This window comes from Acomys minous (genome assembly GCF_964271855.1).
Source record: "Acomys minous genome assembly, chromosome: 12".
Lineage (NCBI taxonomy): Eukaryota > Metazoa > Chordata > Mammalia > Rodentia > Muridae > Acomys > Acomys minous.
The window spans coordinates 23,262,524-23,286,069 of record NC_140493.1 but is presented as its reverse complement, the minus strand read 5'-3'; the positions used below and the strand labels follow the sequence as shown (position 1 = coordinate 23,286,069).

General features: G+C 52.0%; 2 protein-coding genes across 4 annotated transcripts in view; one reads left to right on the top strand and one right to left on the bottom strand.

Annotated features, from left to right (window-relative positions):
• Positions 1-23,546, bottom strand: part of LGALS2 (galectin 2) — a 346,473-nt gene that overhangs the window by 266,551 nt on the left and 56,376 nt on the right. The window lies entirely within an intron of this gene.
• MICALL1 (MICAL like 1) overlaps positions 3,739-23,546 on the top strand; it is a 28,787-nt gene continuing 8,979 nt past the window's right edge. Inside the window, exons 1-8 of one of the 3 annotated variants that reach the window (XM_084751545.1) lie at positions 3,739-4,243; positions 11,025-11,073; positions 11,385-11,526; positions 17,151-17,242; positions 18,097-18,239; positions 19,961-20,388; positions 22,071-22,128; positions 22,839-23,206. In XM_084751545.1, the coding sequence (XP_084607671.1) occupies positions 11,442-11,526; positions 17,151-17,242; positions 18,097-18,239; positions 19,961-20,388; positions 22,071-22,128; positions 22,839-23,206 (1,174 nt within the window). In that variant the 5' untranslated portion in view covers positions 3,739-4,243; positions 11,025-11,073; positions 11,385-11,441. Of the gene's footprint in view, positions 4,244-4,266; positions 5,088-11,024; positions 11,074-11,384; positions 11,527-17,150; positions 17,243-18,096; positions 18,240-19,960; positions 20,389-22,070; positions 22,129-22,838; positions 23,207-23,546 lie in introns of those variants that run through there. The other 2 variants (XM_084751544.1, XM_084751543.1) reach the window with 2 other exon arrangements.

The window sequence follows — 23,546 nt, the reverse complement described above, 5'->3', positions numbered from 1 at the left end:
AGGTAAATGCTAAACCCTTGACTTATTATTTGTAGTCCATTCCTCTCCTTTTTTTTTTTTTTAATCTCTCTGAGACCTACCTTTAAGACCTTTGTGTGGCCAGGCATGCCTTCAATCTTAGCACTCAGGAGGCAGAGGCAGGTGGCTCTCTGAGTTCAAGGCCAGCCTGGTGTCTACAAAATATATCCAGAAGAGCCAAGGTTACACAGAGAAACCCTGTCTCCAAACAAACAAACAAATAAAATAAAAAAGACATGTGTGAAAATAAATGTGAGCCTGGGTCCTAACTTATTCATCCATTCCTTCTCCTCAGTGTTTATGAAATGCTACCCTTCTCCCATACTCAGTGGGTTTTTTGGCTGTCGTTTGCGATGGTTAATCTTCATTGTCAAATGAAGTAGACATGTATCTGGGCCCCGCTGTGAGCGGTAGGGAGGCAGACATGCCTTGAGTGCAGGGGACACCATCTGTCTTTGTCATTGTTCTACTTACTGCTGAAGAGACACCATGACCAAGGGAACTTATAGAAGAGAACATTTGACTGGGGGCTTGCAATTTCAGGGCATTAGTCCATTATTACCACGGCACTGGGACAATAGCTGAGAGCTTGCATCTGCTCCGTAAGTGGGAGACACAGAAGGAAAATGAGAGCTTGGGCCTGGCCTGGGCTTTGGAAACCTCGGAGCCCACCCCCACCACCCCCCAGTGACACACTTCCCCAAACGAGGCTACACCTCCAAATCCTTCCTAAACAGTTCCATTAATTGGGAAGCAAACATTGAAATATATAGACCTATGAGGGTCATTAAAATATCCATGCCATCCATGGGCTGGGGTCCAAGACTGTATAAAAAGGAAAAAAATGAGGCGGCAGAGATGGTTCTCCAGCCCCGTTGCTCACTCTCTTAAAGCACTTTCACACACACACACACACACACACACACACACACACACACACACAGAGTCTGGGGATGTAACTCAATGTCCTGCACATGCTGAGCAAACAAGATACACCTGAACAGCATGCTGAGGCTCTGTAATTGACATAAGATGGCATAGCTCATCTTGTAGAGTGCGTACATAGCAACACACAGGGCCCCGGATTCAATCTCCAATACTGCAGAAATAGGATAAGACCCATGAGTACATATTGGTAGCCCACATCTTTGATCCCAGCACTTGGAGGGCAACAGCAGGCAGATCTCAGGCCAGCCAGGACTACACAGAGAGACCTGCCTTAAAAAAAAAAAATGGCCAGGCGTGGTGGCGCACGCCTTTAATCCCAGTACTCGGGAGGCAGAGGCGAGCGGATTGCTGTGAGTTCCAGGCCAGCCTGGACCACAAAGCGAGTCTAGGACAGCCAAGGCTACACAGAGAAACCCTGTCTCGAAAAACCAAAAAAAAAAAAAAAAACCAAAAAAAAAAAAAAAAACCAAAAAAAAAATGTAGCTGGGTGTGGTGGCGCACGCCTTTAATCCCAGCACTCGGGAGGCAGAGGCGGGCGGATCGCTGTGAGTTCAAGGCCAGCCTGGTCTACAAAGTAAGTCTAGGACAGCCAAGGCTACACAGAGAAACCCTGTCTCGAAAAACCAACAACAACAACAAAAAAAAGGCACTAAAAACCCTGAGTCCTAACCATGAAATCACTTTGAGGTTTTTTTTTTTTTTTTTTAGTTTTTCGAGACAGGGTTTCTCTGTGTAGCCTTGGCTGTCCTGGACTCGCTTTGTAGACCAGGCTGGCCTCGAACTCACACGATCCACCTGCCTCTGCCTCCCGAGTGCTGGGATTAAAGGCGTGCGCCACCACCGCCCGGCATCACTTTGAGTTTGGCTGGCTGGCTGTGGCTCCTGACCCTCGCCTGTAAACAGGGACTTATCCTTTCCCCGACCCTGACTGTCTACACAGCATTTTAACCACCATTATTTCATCTGGTTACCCACAAACCTGGGGTGTAGGCAGAGCAAAGATTATTATCTCCACCTTACAGGGAGGGAAATTGGGGCTCATTGGGGTGAGGTGTCTGGCCTGCAGTCACACAGGCCTGGTCACACTGGTCCTTCATGACACAGCAAGCTGACTCAGGCAATGGGTTTATGAAGCCCACAGATGGATGTTGGGGGTCAAGGGCTGAGCCGTGTAAGCTATTATTAAAGCAATGGAGAGATCAAGGTCAACTCAACAGCAGTGGGTGAACTGGCACAGCAGTACCGTTCCCAGGATTTTAAAATGTTCTGGATAAGGCTTTTGCTGTGTAGCTCAGGCGGACCCAGAATCAAGATCCTTCCGGGCTCTCAGTGAGACTCTGGATTGATGTCTGAATGCTGAAGAAGCTCGTTTCAGGATCCCAATCTTAAGTCCTTGATTAAATAGAAGTGCCTGGGACCCTGAGGCCAAAGTGGACAGAGCTGGAGGTATCCACAAAGGGCAAAATGTTGGCCTTTTAGCTTCAGGCATACCCAGAGGTGTGAAGCTGGCCCATGTGTCCTCAGGCCGTGGGTCACAACTGTATTCTGGTGTGATTCTGTGGCCTTTAAGGAGGCAGAATTCAATCTCTTTCCCTGATAGTTGACCCCAGAGGCCCAGGTGACAAGTTAGGTACAAAAGTTTCAGTCTGTCTCATGTTATACAAAGGACTAGTATAACTGTTTAACTCATGAGGGTCAGGCATACATACATTTATTATTAATTTCATATGTGTGGGTGTTTTGCCTGCATGTATGTACCATATGCAGACTGTGCCTGTGGAGTATGGAGGGTGTCAGAACCCCAGCATTGGAGTTACTCTGGGGGGTGGTTACAGAAATCTAATCCAGCAGACACAAGAGCAGCAAGTGCACTTTTCTGCTCACTTTATTTATTTATTTATTTATGTTTTTTTAGACAAAGTTTCTTTGTGTAGCCTTGGCTGTCCTGGACAGCTTTGTAGATCAGGATAGCCTTGAACTCACAGTGATCCACCTGCCTCTGCCTCCTGAGTGCTGAGATTAAAGATGTGCCAACATGCTAGGCTCCTTTTTATTTTTGAGACAGTTTTACATTGTAGCTCAGGCTGGCCTGGTACTATGTAGCCAAGGCTATCCTCAAACTTGGGCAGTTCTTATGCCTTGGCATTCTCCCATGTGGTGTATAAGTGCATGAGCCATTCTGACCAGCTTAAATTTTTATTTATTTAATTAATTTTTTATTTTTTTTGTTTTTCAAGACTGGGTTTCTCTGTGTAGCCTTAGCTGGCCTAGACTCACTTTGTAGTCCAGACTGGCCTTGAACTCACAGCAATCCACCAGCCTCGGCCTCCCAAGTGCTAGGATTAAAGGCGAGCGCCACCACCACCCAGCCAAATTTTTATTTTTGAAACAGGTTTTTCTTTCTTTTGCGGGGGGGAGGGGTCAGACAGGGTTTCTCACAGGACAGCCAAGGCTGGACTCGAACTCACAAAGATCTGCCTGCCTCCAGAGTGCTAGGATTAAAGGCATGCTTCACCATGCCCGGCTGTGAAACAGGTTTCTTGTAGCCCAGGCTGGCAAACACCACTCAGGCTAGATAAACTAGAAGGCTCTAGCTCTAGTTTCAAGATAATTGAAACCATAGTTCAAGGTGATACAAAATCACATGGCCGGGGAGTGAGGGATTTGTGCTTGGGTTGATAGAACTCCAAAACCCTGTTCCAGATGACTAAGACCCTGTTTATTCTCTCGGGGGTGGTGGTGGGGAGGGGGGGAGCGGCAGACCTATTCCCACAAGCTACACATAGGTCAGAGTGATGTCACCGCTTCTGCGGCTGATTCATCAGCCTGGAGTTAGTTAGGATCAGCCCCTGGGGGAGGGATCTACTGGTGGGGTCTTGAAGAAACCAGCAGAGCAGGCCATGAGGGGAGATCCCAAAGCCAGGTGTGGCCAGAACACCGGGTTTCTAGGTCCTTCCAGCAAGAGCCCAGCCCACTGCCATTCTAGAAGTTGAAGTGATAGGGCCTCAGAAGGGTGTGTGCACCCGTGAGAGCTCCTAGTTTACACAGAGATGGGAAACCAAGGAAGGACCAGCTTGGCTTTGGGGTCTCCAGCCTGTCACTTACATAGCTCTCCGGACTGGTGTTAGTAGAGGCTTTTGGATCCCCAGGGCAGGCTATTGGGGGAAGGGCGGACTACAGGGATGTTGTAGCATGGTGGGGACACGGGAGGAAGCTGGTGGCCTTCTGGAGATTTGGGGATCGGCGTGGAAAGTAACTCGACACTTTCAGACCAGAGGTGGGTGTGGCTCAGAGAAGTCAGTGAGGAGGAGGATCTGCAGGGTTTTAGGAGTGAGCTGGAGACCAGCTAGCGGCAAGCCAGTGTCCCGCCTCTGGGGTAGGACGACCCCGGGAGCCTAGCGGGTGGCGATGGGGAGGGGCGAGCCAGAGGAGGGTTGTCCCGGCTTCCAGGAGGGGCGCTCCCTTTGAGAAGGGGTGACTCGGTCTGGAGGAGAGGCGCGATGTGGGGCGTCCGCCCTTCCGGGGAAGGGGCTCGACGGCAGGGGCGGGGCCGCAGGGTGGGGCCCCCTCCTCCTCGCGCTCCCCCGCGGCGCGGGCGGGCGAGGGCGGGGACGGAGGCGGTGGGCGCCCGCTGCCGGCCCACAATGAGGACGGCGAGCCGCGGTGAGTAAGCGGTGGCCGGCCGGGCCGGGCCACGCGGGGCGGAGGCTGCGCGGGCAGGTCGGGGCAGGCTGGCCGGGCGGGGTCGGGAGCCGACTCCTCAGCCCCAGCCTTGCCGGAGCCCAGCGAGGACACCGAGGCCCCGCCCCGGCCGCCGGTGGCGCCCTGAGCTCCGAACCGCGCCGCAGACACAGCCGGAAACCGGCCCCGCCGGAGCCCGAGCCCCGACCTAGTGCCACCTGACCCCGAGTCCGAGGCGCACGAGCCGAAGCCCGAGTCCCAGCCCCAGTCGGGGCCGTCCGAGCCCGGCCCGCCATGGCGGGGCCGCGGGGCGCGCTCCTGGCCTGGTGTCGCCGCCAGTGCGAGGGCTACCGCGGCGTGGACATCCGCGACCTGAGCAGCTCCTTCCGGGACGGCCTGGCTTTCTGCGCCATCCTGCACCGGCACCGGCCCGACCTGCTGTGAGTGCCCGGGGCGCGCGAGCGCGCGGGGCTGGGGACCGCCGCCCACCTCAGTGACGCGGTGGCACGCACCGCCCTTGAGAGGTCCGAGACCTCATACCCACCGGCTCTGAACGCGGAGCAGGGCCACGGGGACCCCTGACCATACACCCACCCCCTCCCCCACCTTGAGCTACTGGTGTCAGGCTCTGACCTCTACGAGGGAACTCTGACCCCTCCTTAGGGACATTCCAACTCTGGGCTCCAGCTGACATATCGAGCCTCCCTTCCTCCATTGGCGCCAGAGCGTAGTACCCCCAAACTTGACTTTAGGGGATCAGAATATGCCACTCCCCCAAATAGGCTTCCTCCAAGTTTGAGCACCAGGCGCGCGGGTGCTCTCGAAGGCTGTCTTTTTTTTTTCCAGTAGGAATTTACATATGTAAGGGCAGCCTACCGGAAAGGGTCTCAGAAATAATGTTGCCCTTGATCACTTCCTACCTGAGAGCCGGCTGCCAGGCGCCGCTTTATTCACTTCCCCATCCTTCCCTCCCCGAGAAGCCTGACCCGGTTCCCTTCTATACATAGGCTGTCATCAGACTCTTCAAGTCCCATATTTTTGTGGGACTCCTGAGGGGATGTAGGTCATTAGTTTTAATTCTTTCTTCTGCTGTTTTGTCATTTACATTTAAAATGCAACGAACCTTGAGGGGGTGGAGGGAAGCCATTTCTCTGTAAGGCATTTTGGCTGATTGCTCTGTGGGGCACTCACCCCGTTTGTTTCTGGCACAGGGCTCCTAGATTTATCAGGTGACTGGGTGTACACTACTTCCCAAACCCAGCTCGACTAGGAATCTGTTGTTTTGTTTTGGTTTTGGTTTTTCAAGACAAGGTTTCACTGTGTAGCCTTGACTGTCCTGGACTCACTTTGTAGAACAGGCTGGCTTTGAACTCACAGCGATCTGCCTGTCTCTGCCTCCCGAGTGCTGAGATTAAAAGGCTTGTGCCACCACGCCCGGCTGGACTAGGACTCTGACTAGGCGTATGCCGCCTGGCTTTGCTGTTCACAGTGGAGCACAGAGGTGGAGCAGAGCGTAGAAGCCAGGCAAAAGACTGGTTCAGTTGACCGCACGATCTGCAGCTTCCAGCTGGGAAGTGAGGCCCTCCTACCCGAGCTACTCTGAATGGTCCCCTGGGGAAAGACCCACCCGCAGAACAACTGATGTGGGCTTCCAGCTCAGCTTTTTTCTCTGAGCCCTGGAACCTCTTTTTCATTTCGTTCATTCATTTATTTATTCATAAAAGCAACTGAGAGTGACAGTTCATCTGATGCCTGCCTCCTTTTCAGTAGTAAATCTCAAAAGAGTCCTGGTCTTGTTTACAGCCCCCTGGGAGCGGTCCTCCAGTTCTCAACCTGCAGTCTGTTTCTGTCTCTCTCTGGCCCGTTTCCATAGGACAGGGTGTGGGAAGGTCCTGAAAGGATTGCCCAACTCTGTGTGTCCAGCATCCGAGGGGCCCTGGAAGATAAATAGGGTTTTGGGGGTGTGGATGGGGAAGGGAGCCAGGTTTTAGAGCCCTGGGACCCAGTGCTAGACTAAGTGTGGGGTTGGGAGGGTGAGGGGTGAGGGGGCGGGTAGGACTTGGGCTCCATGTAGGGGGAGAAACTTCAAGGGAGGAGCCTTGGTGCCAGGCTGCTGGGTGCTGAACCCCAGGCTCTAAGTGCTGGCTGTCTGGTGCTAATGTTTAAGCCCTGGGGAAAATCATTGGTTCTCTGGACATCTGGAAGGTGGGGTTGATAAGACCTACCTCACAGCCCTGTGGTGAGGGTTTTAAATGAGATAATAAGCACACAGTTTTAACCGACCACTAGAAGAGGTGCTATTAGGTTAATGAGGGGTGGATGGGAATGGCTGTTTAGCCCCTTTGGAACAACTATGTTTAGTCACTGCTCCCACCCACTGGAGTTTGAGATCACAGCCAACAAGGCAAAAAACCCCTCAAAGAAACAAAAAACAAAAAAACAAAACAACAACAAAAAAAACCCATACAAGCCAGGTGGTGGCTCATGCCTTTTATCTGAGCACCCTGGAGACTGGGGATGGAGGCAAGTGGATCTCTGTGATTGGAAGCCAAGCCTGGTCTACAGAGGGAGTTCTAGGACAAGCAGGGTTACACAGAGAAACCTTGTCTTGAGAAACAAAAACACCACCAACAAAACACCCTACATATATGTGGGCCTAGAGGTGACTAAACAGTGGAGCCTAATTGGGGACTTACTGGGGAAAAGGTAAAAGTAAGAGAAAGGGGCAAGACCGGCCTCAAAGCCTGAGGGGTCACTCAGATGTCAAGACAGGTGTGAAGGAATCACCTCCCAAGCAGCTCTCTAGGCTAAATCCGCTTGTCCATTTGCCTGGGGAGGCTGGGGCCTGGACCATGCTAACTGCACCTGAGGCCAGGTCCCTCCTAAAGTACTAAGGGGGTGGAGGTTTACCTGACCTCTGTTTACCTGTTTGCTAGGGATTGAACCCAAATCCATATGCATGCTAGACAAGCTCTCACCTACTCAGTTACATCCTCAGCCCTAGGGGCAGGTCTGTACAAGAGCAGAGGTCTGGGGAGGAAGAAACTGTTTTACAAAGCGGGCCAAGCTTCTGAGGCTGCAGGTGGTGTGTGTGTGTGTGTGTGTGTGTGTGTGTGTGTGTGTGTGTGTGTGTGTCTGTCTGTCTGTCTGTCTGTCTGTCTGTCTGTCTGTCTGTCTAGGGGTGGGTCTACTGTGTTGGTGAGGGGCTGTCCCATGCCCTTTTCTCTCCTCCGGGCTTTTCCAAATTCCCTTGAGCTCAGGGCCCATGTGGGATTCATTTCTGTACTTTCATTTCCTCTAGAGTCAAAGGAACTTTCTTGGCCTTTGAAAATTCTTCAGAAAAAAAAAAAAAGAAAAAGAAAAAAGAAAAAGATCTGTGTTGTCCAAACCTAGACATTATTTAGAGTTAGAGATGGAGTGGAAGAAGTTGAGGGGGAAAAAAAACCACCACAACAACAAAACAAGGGGCTGGAGAGATGGCTCAGAGGTTAAGAGCACCATCTGCTCCTCCAGAGGTCCTGGGTTCAATCCCTAGCAACCACATGGTGCTCACAACCATCTATAATAAGATCTGGTGCCCTCTTCTGGCCTGCAGGCACACATGCAGGCAGAACACTGTGTATGTAGTAAATAAATCTTTAAAAACAACAAAACAAAATGAAGGGGTGTGTATGTGTGTGTGTGTGTGTGTGTGTGTGTGTGTGTGTGTGTGTGTTTATGGCTCCCTCAGGCTAGAGGTCAACCTCAGATGATGGTCTACCCTTTTTTTTTGAGACCAGGAGGAGCTGGCTGGTTAGGCTGTCTTGACTGTCCATGGAGCCTCGGGGATCTCCTTGCCTCTTCCTCCCCAGTGCTGGGATTACTAGCAGTCACCACCAATGTCTGCATTTTACTTGGTGCCGGGCCTTGAACTCAGGTCCTTGTGCTTGTGTGGTGAGCACTTCACAAGTGAGCCACCTCCCCAGTCCCAGTTATCACAGTTTTCACTGTGTACTCTTTCAAACAACTTTGGGAATACCTCCTAAGAACCAGAAAACACTGCGGACAACCCGTGACCCCACTTTCTGGGGACATTGCAGAGGAAACCAAATCGAACTGTCCAGACAAGTTGCCTTAGTGTAGCTGGTTTGGGAATCTTCCCCCACCAACTGTGTTGGGCATTAGTTGTGTTGAGTGTTACACAGCAGGAAACGGGTACAGGGAGGCTAAGTAGGTGGCAGGAAGTCAGTTAGGCAGTGACAAAGCTTGTACACTCTGCTGTATCTGGGAGGCCTGGGAGCAGGGCTGAGGCTCCCTGGATTTTCAGGGCAGTGGAGGCTGGTAGCATTCGTGACCTGCCCACAGCCAGTCACACAGCCCACATAAAGGGCAGGTGCCTAGGTGCCCTACCTGCTCATGCTGCAGCCCACTTAGTGTCTACAATGGATGAAGCCGCCAGGCACCCATGTTTCCCATACCAGTCCGTGGCTAGGGTCTGGCATCACTCACCTGCCCCATTTCAGAAGCCTTTTACTAGGGAAATAAGAAATCCCCTCTAGGGAAGCTGTCCCTGAGAGTGGCTGATGGGACAGACCGTATGTTTAGTACTAGCAGCTCTGGATTGTGTTCATTTCTACTCTGGTTCTAACTTGTTCTAATTTGAGCCTATCAAGAAACACACGTAGAGCCGGGCGTGGTGGCGCACGCCTTTAATCCCAGCACTCGGGAGGCAGAGGCAGGCAGATCGCTGTGAGTTCGAGGCCAGCCTGATCTACAAAGTGAGTCCAGTACAGCCAAGGCTACAGAGAGACCCTGTCTCGAAAAACAAACAAACAAACAAACAAACAAACAAAACACACGTAGGGCTGGGTGGTGGTGGCTCATGCCTTTAGTCCCAGCACTTGGGAGGCAGAGGCAGGCAGATTGCTGTGAGTTCAAGGCTAACCTGGTCTACAAAGCGAGTCTAGGACAGTCAAGAGTCAAGGCTACACAGAGAAACCCTGTCTCGAAAAAACCAAAAAGGAAAAAAAAAGAAACACATGTAGGGGCTAGGCATGGCGGTGCATGCCTTTTATCCCAGCACTTGGGAGGCAGAGGCAAGGCTAACTGGGTCCACAAAGAGAGTTCCAGGACAGTCACAGTTACACAGAAAAACTCTGTCTCAAAAAACCAAAAAAAAAAAAAAAAGAAGAAGAAGAAGAAGAAGAAGAAGAAGAAGAAGAAATAAGAAAAGAAAAGGAAAGAAAGGAAGAAAGGAAGAAACACATGTAGGGGGACTGGAGAGATGACTCAGCAGTTAAGAGGCTGCTCTTCCAGAGGACCCAGGTTCAATTCCCAGCACCCACGTGGCAGTTCAAAACTGTAACTCCAGTTCTAGAAGGTCTGACACCCTCACAGACATGCATTCCAGGCAAAACACCAATTAAAAGAAAAGAAAAGAACACATATGTAGGGGCTTGAAAGATGGCTCGGTGGTTAAGAGCACTGGCTCCTCTTACAGAGGACGTGGGCTCAATTTTCAGCAACCACATGGTGGCTCACTGCTGTGACTCTAGTCCCAGCGAATGCCCTCTTCTGGCTTCCTTGGGCACCCGGCATGAACAGGGCCATAGACATATGCACATATACACAATATAAATAATACAATGAAACAAACACACACAAAAAAACAGAATAAGAAACCTTCCTGGAGTTGGGTGGGGTTTTAGATTCCCGTGCTTGGTGCATGGTGTGGCTTGTGTGCCTGTGACATTTGATGGAGGTTCCCAAAGTATAGATTTTTGTTTGTTTGTTTGTTTTGGTTTTTTGAGACAGGGTTTCTCTGTGTAGCCTTGACTGTCCTGGACTCGCTTTGTACACCAGGCTGACCTCAAACTTACAGTGATCCACCTGCCTTTGCCTCCCGAGTGCTGGGATTAAAGGCGTGCGCTACCACCTCCTATCTCAAAGTATAGATTTCTCGGGCTGGCTGGCTTCCCTCTTGAATCTCAGCACCCTCTTCTGTAAAATGGGGCGAGCGCTGTCAGATGAATCACTGTGGCGCTCAGGCTCCCCTGCATGGGAGCACAGCAAGCCTGCTTGGTTGGTTGGTCCTTTTGGCCACTTCCTGAGGAGCAGGCCTCCTGAGGAAGGGTTGGGATCAGGGCACGGAGGCCGTCCACGACTTAGAGGCTTGGCTTGAGCCCACCCCTTCTCAGGGATTTCTCAGGCCTTGCTTGGGTGCCTCCAGGGCCCATAGGCTTGCTCCCCCCACTTCCAGTCCAGACACAGATCTATCAGGGCTTGCAGCCTTAGTTTCCTCTCTAGGACCCTGTAGGCTCCCTCCCCAGCCTTGCAGCCCCTCTTTGCTGACTGCACCCTCATGTCACATCTCTTGACCAGTCCCCCGTCTCTTGCAGTGACTTCCAGTCTCTCTCCAAGGAAAATGTCTTCGAGAATAACCGTTTGGTGAGTCCTCAGACCGACGTGAGCGCAAAGGGCTGTTGGGGGAGAGGGCAGGGGTCCCATGGGGCCACTCCATTTGGAGAGAGAGGGCTGGTCCTAGAGGAGGCCCTGGTTCCCCTCCCTTTTCACCTCTTCCCTGGAGGGGCCCGAGCTGCTGCCACAGGCCACCATGTGGGGATGGTACTGTCCTCACCCTGTTTTGCTATAATGAGCTGGGCCCAGTCTGAGAAGTACTCACTAACATGCCATCATCTCTCTGTCCTCTCTTCCTGTGGCTGTTCCTGGTCCTGCCTTTGTACCTGTCTCCACCCTAGGCCTTTGAAGTGGCTGAGAAGGAGCTGGGGATCCCTGCTCTCCTGGACCCCAATGACATGGTCTCCATGAGTGTCCCCGACTGTCTGAGCATCATGACCTATGTGTCCCAGTACTACAATCACTTCACCAGTTCTGGCCAAGGTGAGAGGGGACCTAGCCCTTCACAGAAGCTGTCCTGGGCTGTTTACTTTTTTTTCTGAGCAGTAAAGAAATAACCAGGAAGGGCTGGAGAGATGGATCAGAGGTTTAAGAGCACCAATTGCTCTTTCAGAGGTCATGAATTCGATTCCCAGCAACCATATGGTGGCTCGAAACCATCTATGATGTCATCTGATGCTGTACATGCAGACAGAGCGCTGTATACATAATAATAAATAAATCTTAAAAAAAAAAGCCGGGTGCCAGGTGGTGGTGGCACACGCCTATAATTCCAGCACTCAGGAAGCAGAGGCAGGTGGATCTCTGTGAGTTCAAGGCCCGCCTGGTCTACCAAGCGAGTCCAGGACAGCCAGGGCTACACAGAGAAATCCTGTCTTGGAAAAACAAAAAAACAACAAAAAAGAACAGGCGTGGTGGCGCATACCTTCAATCCCAGCACTCGGGAGGCAGAGGCAGGTAGATTGCTGTGAGTTTGAGGCCAGTCTGGTCTACAAAGTGAGTTCAGGACAGCCAGGGCTACACAGAGATACCCTGTCTCAAAAAGCAAAAACAAAAAGATAGAAAGAAAGAAAGAGTCCAGTCACTGACTGTGTGTGGGCTTGCTGGTTCATGTATTTATCGCATTAAAACAACACTGACTTCATCACCTGTAATCTCAACTTGGGAGGTTGAGGCAGGAGGATTCCCTCAAGTTTGAGGCCAGCCAGGGCCACAGAATCAGACAGGCAATAAACCCAGGTGAGCTCATCTGCAATTTTACCTCCCTCACCCACTGTACTTCCTGTCTGGACACTTCCTGTCCTGACACTTCCCAGGGCTTTTTCTTCCCGCACTGCTGGTCTCTTCTTCCAGGTTGTTGCACAGCATCTTTGCAGAGCCTCTCTCCTCATCTGGAGAAGAGTGTGTGCTGTCGGGGCAGGCTTCCTCTCATGCTGCTGGGTGTCTCAGGACAGCTTGGGGCTCCCCTCTGCATAGGGGAAGTGAGCCCAAAGATGGGAAGTGAGGAGTTCAGGAACACAGCACAAAAGCTGAGGATCCAGGAGCCCTGAGTCCTACACTGGGCCCTGAACAGCCCCACATGGGTCATGTCTCCTGCGTCTGCTCTGTATGGGGAGAATCCCATCTGTCTCTTTAAATGAAATGGGGTGGGGCTAGAGAGACGGCTCAGTGGTTAAGAACACTGTTTGCTCTTTCAGAGGACCCAGCACCTGCAGGCACACAGAAGCTCCAGAGCACCGGATGCCCTCTTTGGGCTTCTGCAAGGTTCAGGCTTAAACAGACACACATGCATATACAATAAAAGAATGATAGACATAGTTTTTAAAAAGACTGGCGTGGTGGCACATGCCTTGTAAACCAGCTCATAGGAGGCAGAGGTAGGTTAATCTTTGTGAGTTCAAGGCACAGTTTAGTCTGCAAAAGAAATTGGGCCAGCCAGGGCTACATTGTGAGAGCTTGTCTCAAAAAACGAAAGAAAAAAGCAGCGCATGGTGGCGCACACCTTTAATCATTGTACTCAGGGAGGCAGAGGCAGATGGATTGCTGTGAGTTCGAGGCCAGCCTGGTCTACAAAGTGAGTCCAAGACAGCCAGGGCTGTTACACAGAGAAACTCTGTCTAAAAAAACCTGGCTGGGTGTGGTGGCGCATGCTTTTAATCCCAGCACTCCGGAGGCAGAGGCAGGCAGATCGCTGTGAGTTTGAGGCCAGCCTGGTCTAGGAAGTGAGTCTAGGACAGCCAAGGCTACACAGAGAAACCCTGTCTTGAAAAACCAAAAAAAAAAAAAAAAGATAAAAGAATAAAATTTGGTTTTTGAGATGGTACTTGCTGCCAAGGCTGTTGACTTGAGTTCAGTCCATAGAGTCCACTACTGAATGAATTTGCCTTCTGACCTTTGCTTGTGCTCCATGGCACCTTCAAGTCCCCCTCCCCAAAGTAAGTACAAAAAAATACAAAAATGTTAATTAAAAATGAATTAGAGGGCGCTGGTGAGATGGCTCAGAGATTAAGAGCACTGGTTGTTCTTCCAGAGGTCCTGGGTTCAATTCCCAGCAACTGCATGGTGGCTCACAGCGTCTATAATGAGATCTGGTGCCCTCTCTTGGCAAGCAGGTGTACATGCAGGCAGAACATTGTATACATAACAAATAAATCTTAAAAAAAAAAAAAAAGAATTAGGGGCTGTAGATATGTCACAGCTGTTAATAAAGACTGGGTTCAGCTCCCAGCACTTAGGCTGGAAGCTCACAGCTACCTGCAACTTAGCTCTGGAGGATATACCTTCCAAGACAGTTTCTCTGTTTAGCCCTGGCTGTCCTGGACTCACTTTGTAGACCAGGCTGGCCTCAAACTCACAGTGATCCGCCTGCCTCTGCCTCCCGAGTGCTGGGATTACAGGCGTGCCGTTTTTATCCCGTCTGCCACAGCCATGATGTGTTTCAACCCTCCCCCACATGGTCCTGTATTGTACTCTCTGGGCAAGTGGAAAATGTGTGTATGTGTATATGGCTAGTTCTTTCCTGTCTGACTTCTTCTGTACAGTTGCTGCTGCCATGTGCTCCGGTGGCCCCTTTCTCCCGGGGAGCACGCCCAATCCGTATGTATAACCCAGGGCCTTAGCTAAGCAGGCATCCTCGTACCCTTCCTCCTTCCCCTGCAGACTGTCTCTGTCAGCGCAGCTGTCTTGTCCCAGCACCTGGCACTTTCTCATGCCATTAGCAAGTACTTTTAAGAGGCCGAGGATGTTTCAGAGACTGAGTTGGAGCATGCTAGAGCAAGGGAAAGGAAACATTAAGCAGTACACGTCTCAGGAGCTGAGCAAAGGCCAGAGTATGCCAAAGAGAGCAGGGAGTGGCCTCTCTAGATGCGGGGTCTGGGAGGACCTTTGCAGTGATATTTGAAGTAAGCGGGAAACAGACCTGGCAGCTATGAAGATTTGGGGTGGCGTGTGGTGGGCCAGAGCAGCATGGGGTCCTGTGCTGCTGGGGAGCTGGGAGAGAAGAGGACTGGAGTTGTCCAAGGGAACCTTGACAGGAACTTGCCTAGGCTGCTGAGTTTCCAAACTTGTCACTGTGACTCACAGTAAAACATGGATTCCAGCCAGGCATGGTGGCCCAAGTCTTTAATCCCAGCACTAAGGAGGCAGAAGCAGGCTGATCTCTGAGGGTTTGAAGCCAGCCTGGTCTACAGAGTGAGTTCCAGGACAGCCTGGTCTACAGAGTGAGTTCCAGGACAGCCAGGGCTACATAGTGAGACCCTGTCTCAATAAAATACAACAAAACAAAACAAGAGATTCGAGCCAGGTGTGGTGGCCTACACCTTCAATTCCAGCATTCGTGGGGAGAGGCAGGCGGATCTCTGTGAGTTTAAAGCCAGCCTGGTCTACAAAGTGAGTCCAGAACAATCAGGGCTACACAGAGAAATCCTATCTCAGAAAAAAAAACAAAACAAAAACAAAAACAAAAGCAAAGCCGTGCGTGGTGGCGCACGCCTTTAATCCCAGCACTCAGGAGGCAGGTGGATTGCTGTGAGTTCAAGGCCAGCCTGGACTACAAAGGGAGTCCAGACAACCAGGGCTACACAGAAACCCTGTCTCAAAAAAGCCAAAAACAAACAAAATAACAGAAAACAAAAACAAAAAACAAACATACACAAAAGAGATGCACTCTCCACCATCTTCCCAAGTTCACACGCATGTGTGTAAATGACACACACTTTCGGAACAGTCCTTCCCCGTCTGACATGATTAATGGCCTTTGCATTGAGCAGAGGTTTCTCCTCTGTTCTGTTGTCCAAGCGAGCTGAATGCCATCTGCTTCATCCTTGCAGGGTGCCTTTAAGGCCTGGGACTGGAAGTCTGCTCAGTGTTACCACAGACCTCCACAAGGACCTTGTGCTCAAATTGTATTATCATTGTCTTTGTTATTATATAAATATTTGTTTTATATGCATGTGTATGTGTGTGCTTGAGCGTGTCTCTGTGCATCAGTAGCCTGCAGGAGACCAGAGCGTGTTGGATTCCCCGCAACTGGACTGGTTGTGAGCTGCCATGTGGGTACAGAAAACCCAATCAGGACTTCTGTAAGAGCCATCTTACCACTGAGCCATCTCGCTAGCCCATTGCCATTATCACCATCATTAAGTTTTGTTTATTTGCTTGGTTTTTCGAGGCAAGGTTTCTCTGTGTAGCCTTGCCTATCCTGGACTCACTTTGTAGACCAGGCTGCCCCCAAACTCACAGAGATCCACCTGCCTCTCCCTCCTCATGTGCTGGAATTATAGGCGTGAACCACCAGCACCCAGCTAATTATCATTTTTTAAATTTCACATTTATTTATGATTAATTTGTATGTACCCACATAAGTCATGTCATGTGTGTGCAGGTCAGAGGACAATTGTAGGAATCTCATCTTCCACCATGTGGGTTCCAGGCATTGAACTCAGATCAGCAAGAGCCTTAACCTGCTGTACCATCTCGCTGGCCCTTTAATGAATGAACTAATAAGTTAAATAGCAAACTACTTAGTTAATTAGTTTTTGAGACAAGGTCTTGCTTTGTAGCCCCTATTAGCTGAGAATTCTCCGTCCTCTGGTGTCAGTGTCCCAGGTACTGGGATTTCGGGTGTGCAGCACACGTACACATGTGCATGCCTTGTTTGTTTTCTTATTCGTTCATTTTCAGTACTGGGGATTGAATTCAGAGCTTCCACCATGCTCTGTGAATGAGCTCTATCCACACTTGACTATTTTTTTCAGTTTCTGAGACAGGGTTTCTCTATCTAGCCTTTGCTGTCCTGGAACTCACTTTGTAGAGTAGACTGGCTTCAAACTCAGTGATCTGCCTGCCTCTGCCTCCTGAGTCCTGGGATTAAAGGTGTGCGTCACCACGCCTGGCAATACTTGACTCTTTTTTCCCCTCTGAGACAGGGTTTCTCTGTGTAACAGAGCTCTGGCTGTCCTGGACTCTTGTTGTAGACCAGGCTGGCCTTGAACTCACAGAGATCTGCCTGCCTCTGCCTCCCAAGTGCTGGGAGTAAACACATGCACCACCACCGCCAGGCAATGCTTGACTCTTAAAATCATCACATGGGGACCGTTTGTGGTACAGGGTTCTCAAGAAGTTAGGGCTTTGTTTTACTCCTTGGGCGCAGAGGAGGTTCTTGACAGCAGCTGATCAAGGAGGGAGATGGTTTGAGGTTTGAGGGAAGCCTGGCATTTGTGTGTGGTTTCCTCTGTCTCGGGGCCACATCTGCTGCTCACTTGGAGGCAGGCAGGTGACCGCTGGGAGTAGGCCACCTCCCTGCGCCTTCAGCTCAGGTTTCATCGATCTGCCTCAGTGGGAGGCTGGGGCAGGCCTGCTGTACCCATGCTTGTGGCAGCTCTGTACAGAGTGAATCACTGACTGTGTTTTAGGGAGGCTCAGCAGGCCTGAGTGTGTGCCCCACCCCCCCACACCATGGTTTGAGAGTGAAAGTGTTCCCTGTTCTGTGTTACACCGTTGGAGCTCAGTGCTCTGCTCTGAGGCGGGTAGCTGTAGAACGTTGGGTGGGTCGGCACCTCCCTAGGCTCCGCTTCTGTGCCTGCCTCAGGGTCTTTCCTGTCTTGTAGCTGCTGTCTCACCACCCACATCAGGAAAGGACCCAGCGCCCCCCTCCCCCACATCCACATCACCTGCTGCGCGGCCAGGAGAGGAGGCTCAGGTATGGAGACTTCACAGTGTCCTTACAGTGACTGTCGTGGGAAGAAGTTGGCCTTGATCATATTCAGAGGGTGTTCTCTGTTCTTGCCCTGTTGGGTTCCTAGGACCAGGGCGCCAGCTGGCCAGTCTCATCTCATAGCAGGGACTCTTCTCCAGAGTCAGGTTCATTGCTGTGCTGAGTAGACAAACCCCATGCCATCCTTGCCATCACGGGACTGTCAGGAGCTACACAGGCCATGATGTGTAGTGACAGGAATATTCCCCTTGACCCCGTGGCGTTTTGAACCACTCAGTGTGATGTCACTGGGGCCCCTCTGCAGCGGCATCTCTTAGGCCCTGTTGTCCAGACAGGAAACAATGGCTCATTAAGGTTTGGTCCTTTGACCCAGGTCACTCAGTAGAAAAGTGGGGCGGGGGGTGGGGGTGGGGTTTGGGGTCCGCCTTGCTAGTCTCCTTCCCAAAGGACACGCACTTTTCACAAGCTTTAGAGAGAATGCCCAGATAGGGTGAATAGGCAGAGGCGGGTGGGTTAGATGATAAAGAGCCAAGGCCCAGAGGAAAGGAAGGTTGGCTAGAGCAGGCATCAGGAGGGACTGTCCCTTCTTTAGGGCTGGGGCCCTTGCCTGCAGGCCTGGGGTTTCAAAGTTTCCATACTGGCTTGGGACGTTGAGTATATCACCCTAGACTTCCTCACAGTCAGTAGTTGCCTGTCCCCTGCCTCTCGTAGGACTCTGATCTTCTTGTGTTAGCACCGTGGAGCTTGGTGTCCATTTGAGGGACAGGACTGTGATGGGGAAGGGAAGGAGGGACTGTCCGGAAGCAGAATGGCTGCTGACTGTACCCCATTTCCTGCAGGGTGATGACCTCTCCTCAGGCAGCCTGGCCGAGCAGGGCAAACAGCAGCCCCCCAGCAGCGCATGTGCAGCCTGTGGGCAGCGGGTACACCTGGTGCAGCGGTACTTGGCCGAGGGCAGGCTCTACCACAGGCATTGCTTCCGGTGAGTGCTGTAGAGCAGGGCATGTCTCCCCAGCACCTGGGAGGGAGCTCCCTTGGGCTCAGCACCCACTGGGCTGGGCTTCTGGCCTGGCTGTTCATGCTGAGCACTCCGCTTAACCCTCACGCCATAAAGGAACAAACTATGTCTTAGGAGAAAAAGACCCGCTCAGTCACAGGACTTCCCTCCCATCCTCGTTAGTCTTGAAGGCTTACTTATCACTCTGTATGTGTGTATGGCTGTGGAGACGGGGGGGTGGGGGGCGGGGATGCTCTTGGAGGCCAGCTGGAGTTGCAGGCAGTTGTGAGCTGCCCGATGTGGGTGCTCAGAACCAAACTCAGGTCCTCTGGAAGAGCAAGTTGCATTCTCAAATGCTGAGCCATCTCTCCAGCCACAGCCTTTTCTTTTCTGAGCTGCTGAGTCTTGAACCCAGGCCCGGGCATGTGCTCACCAAGCATCCCAACACTGAGCTTTGTGCCAGTCTCAACTGGTCACCAGAACTCAGGGCTTCTGCTGCCTCCTCAAGCCATAACTGCCTGGTGCTGACTAAGGGATATGCAACCTGTGCTGTTGAAACATGAAGGGATTTTCTTTTCTTTTCTTTTCTTTCTTTTTTTTTTTTTTTGGTTTGGTTTGGTTTTGGTTTTTCGAAACAGGGTTTCTCTGTGTAGCCCTGGCTGTCCTGGACTCACTTTGTAGACTAAGCTGGCCTCCAACTCATAGTGATCTGCCTGTCTCCATCTTCCTGAGCGCTGGAATTAAAGGTGTACACCACCATGCCTGGCTAAATAAATAAATCCTTAAAAAGTTAATCTGCATCTGATATTAACTGGATGTAAATACATGGTCTGGAACTTGTGTCATAGATGCAGAGCCTGTAGAAGGGCTTCCTGCCGCTGTGCCCCCTCCTTCCAGGAGTCACTCTGGTGTACCTTAAACCTGAGGCTGGGGTGTAACTCGGTGGTAGAGTGCTTATCAAGAGTGCTGGGCAGGTGGCTCATGCCTTTAATCCCAGCACTCGGGAAGCAGAGGCAGGCGAATCGCTGTGAGTTCGAGGCCAGCCTGGTCTACAAAGCGAGTCTAGGACAGCCAAGGCTACACAGAGAAACCCTGTCTCAAAAAACAAAACAAAACAAGAAAAGAAAAAAAGTATTCACAAGGTGCTGGCTTCCATCCCCAAACCAATAAACCTGGGCTGTGGCTTCAGTTCTCAGCCCTGACAAAGAAAGTGAAACAAAAACTTAACCAAAACAAACCCAGTATGTGGAAAGCCAGGTTGATTTCCTGAGTCACTGGCTGGTGGCGTCTTCCCGTGGGCCACCTTCACCTCTTCCCCTTGCAGCACAAGCATGTTTCACAGTTCCTGTTGCTAATTTTTTCCCCCTGAGAGAGGGTTTCTCTGTGTAGCCCTGGCTGTCCTGGACTCTCTTTTTAGACCAGGCTGACCTCAAACTCGCAGTGATTGGGTGCCTCCCGAGTGCTGGGATTAAAGGCGTGCACCACTACGCCGGCTCCTGTTGCTAATTTGATGTGGTTTATTGGTCCCCTCTGATTCTGACAGTTGCCATTTTCTTTTTCTTCTGGGAAGTCCAGAGTATGGAGCGAGGATGGGTCTGGCAGTTGAAGGAAGGAGTGAGGGAATAACTTTGGTCTCTGAAGAAGGACTTTACCCAGGGCCTGGCCATCCTGCCCTGCTAAGGGAACACCTGTCCTGTCCCCTGCAGATGTCGGCAGTGTTCCAGCACTCTGCTTCCAGGCTCTTACAGTAGCGGGCCCGAGGAAGGCACCTTTGTGTGTGCACAACGCTGCACCAGGCTGGGCTCAGGAACTCGACCCCTCTCACAGCGAAAGCAGCAGCAGGTGACAGAAGAAGCCAAGGATGGAGAAGAGAGTGACCTTAGCCCAAGTGTGGCTGCAGTGGCCGAGGCAGATGGGCTCCAGGCCAGCTCCGAGGTACAACCCAACACCCTGACCAAGCCACCTCTTCCCAGCAAGCCCCAGGAGCTGGCCAGTCCCCCTGTTGGCCGGCCCACACCTGCCCCCAGGAAGGCTTCGGAGAGCTCAGCCTTGACACCCCCAACACCTCAGCCTCGGTCTAGCCTGCAGCAGGATGGCTTGGTGGAGCAGAGTGTCAACAGTGGCCTTGTGAACGGTGAGTGAGGGCACAGCTGGACAGGGCATGCTGGCTGTGTCCTCCCCTGTGGGCACGTGAATAGCCAGGTGCTCCAGGAACATTGCCAACTTTCTTTCATTCCCTCCCCCCATTTTTTAAAGAATTTTTTTCTTCTTCTAAACAATGTGTTGGCCAGGTGTGGTGGCACACTCCTTTAATCCCAGCACTCGGGAGGCGGAGGCAGTAGGATCTCTGTGAGTTTGAGACCAGCCTCATTTACAAAGTGAGTCCAGGACAGCCAGGGCTCCACAGAGAAACCCTGTCTTGAAAAACCAAAACCAAAAACAACAAAAAAAAAACGTGTGTGTGTGTCTGTGTGAGCGCGCATACGCATGCGCAGATGAGTGTAGGTGCCTACAAAGTCCGGAAGCCTGCATTGGATGCCCTGGAGCTGGAGTTACAGGTTGTTGTAAGCCAACCAATGTGGGTGCTGGGAACCGAACTCAGGGCCTCTGGAAGAACAGCATGTACTCTTAACTGCTGAGGTGTGTCTCCAGCCCTGGGAACTGCTTTCTGAACCGGTACTTGCATGTCCTGTGATGTGGTCACAGTGTGTGTCAGTTACCCTGTTCCTTTTCGTGCCATGTTGTTTTCTACACTGGTACAGCTCAAGCCACAGGCCTACTAAGTGCTCTGTGTGTGCATTTGCTTTCTGTCTTGTGGTTTGGAATGTAGCAAGTGTACATACGTGTGTCCTGAGTGTCTCTGGGACCATGCATGTTGACGTCCGTTGTATGTTTCCTGGCTCATCCCCAGGCATGCCCCAGGCATCCTCCCTCTCCCAGCATGTGCGTCTGGTGTCTGTCCAGAGCAGTGGTTCTCAACCTGTAGGTGGCAACACCTTTGGGGGTGTCAAATGATCCTTTCACAGGGGTCACCTAAGACCATCGGAAAACACAGATAATTACGTTATGATTCATGACAGTACACAGGTAACAGTTAGGAAGTAGCAGTGATAGTTTTATGCTTGGGAGGCGGGTCACCACAACATGAAGAGCTATATTAAAAGGTTGCATTATTCCGAAGGTTGAGAACCCCTGGCCTGCTGTCTGCGGGGTGCTCTTGGAAGACCTCCATGTATGCCTTGAGATACTCCTGGGAACCCGAGATGTGCCGAGCATCCCTTATCAGTCAGGGAAGGCAGTGGAGGCCCAGAGGAGAGAGAGCCCCAGGAACTTGTGCCAGCACGCTCTGTGTTTGAATCCACTGGGCACTTCTGGAGGCTGGTTTAGGTCTGGGTAACAGGGACACAGAATGTTTGGACCTTCTTGTGTTTTCTTGGAGGAACCAGTGTCCGAGTACAATAAGTAGTTTGGTAGAGCGTAGGCTCGCTGCTGGGGTGGATGGACGGAAGCTGGAGTCAAGGGAGGCTTCCGGGTGGAGGTGGCACCCGGGTACATACCCTGGTGTAAAGGAAGTGAGTGAGCGGACTTGGGTTGGGCCTTCTCGGCTAACATGCAGGCCGGCCTGGCTGCGGCCTCTGACTGACCGTTCTCACACTCACCTTCCATCTTATCTAATTTCCCTGAGGGCTGGGCAGGGAGGGGCTGTGTCACGCTGGTCTGTGGCCTGCCAGCTCGGGTGCAGAACTAGCACTCTGGCTGGCTCTTGGTGCTCCTGTACGGCCCATGAAGGCCCGGTTCACTGTCCTTTTACTCTAGGAAGACTGCAGGAGCCCCCTGTTCCCAAGCCAAGAGGGACACCCAAGCTGTCAGAGAGGTACGCTGTCCCCATAAGGCCTCACGGGGGGAGCGGGGACTTCCTGGGCTCCTCTCTGGGTGAAGAAGGAAAGCCATGTCCCCAACCTGCCTGACCTGTGCTCCAGGTGGGGACAGTCACTTCCAGAGTCCCCAAGCCTGTGTTTCTTGCTTGACAGGGGAGTCTAGGCTTGAGAACAGAAGGGCCTGGAAAAGCATGGCTACTGGGCCTGCCTCTCTGCTCCCCCACCCTGGACATGCTTCTGGCTATTCTTTGAGAGCTGTCCCCATCAGGATGGCCGCCCTGGCGGAGAGGGGCAGGGACCACAGTGTCCTGCAAGGGAGCATTTGTGCAGCTCCCGGCATGAGACCATACTCAAGGGCAGGACATAGAACTCACTAGACCGTAATCACGGCCCTATAAACAGGAAATGATAGTTAGGTCACCATGGAGCACATGAACCTGAGGCATGGAGAGGTGGGTGACATCACTAAATGTCACACAGTCCTCTTTTGGGGGCTGCGTTGACAGCAGCCGTGTATTGAAGATTGTCTTTTTGACCTCAAGGTGCCCTGTTGGGATAGATGTGCATTCTGTTTCAGCTTTGTGTCTGGCCCAACCCTGGGGCTGGGCTTCGGAGAATGGAGGGCTAGCTTTTTTCCTCCCCATTGGGACAGGCTAAAACTTCTTAGAGAGCAGAAGCCTGACCCCTTGCCTTGGCCTCTCTCTAGGGTACCAGCACCAAGGAAGGACCCCCCATGGATCACACTGGTGCAGACAGAGCCAAAGAAGAAACCAGCCCCACTGCCCCCCAGTAACAGTCCTGGGCCACTGAGTCAGGCCCACAGGCAGGTGGAGAACGGAGGCCTGGAGGGACAGACCCAGAAGAGCCCAGTAGCTGGGCCAGAGCCCAAGCCCTACAACCCCTTTGAGGAGGAAGCGGAGGAAGAAGAGTCTGCCCCGGCAGTACCAAGCCCTGCCCCAGCCCCACCAGAGTCTACACCCAAGTCCCTGCACCCCTGGTACGGCATCACCCCCACCAGCAGCCCCAAGACAAAGAAGCGCCCTGCCCCGAAAGCACCTAGTGCGTCCCCACTTGGTGAGTGCTGGGTCTAAGGGTGCAGGGGACTCCTGTGGGGTGTATGCTTTCCCATTTCATCACAGAGCAGGCTGGGAGTGGGATGGCATTACCGCCTTGCCATGGGGGGGGGGGCACAGTGCTGAAGTAGTGAAGGCAGAATTTGAACCCCAGCTTTTAACACTTCCTGTTAGGCTAACTCAGCGGGAGAGTCAGGGAGGTGCTGGGCACAGCCCCGCACTGGGCTTTTGAAAGTATGAAGCAGAGGTTAACTCGAACCCTGCCTACCTGGGTCTCTGCCTCTCCAGCTGCTGAGCAATGTGGCTCCTACCTGGCTATGTAGGATTTGGTCCTTCCCTGA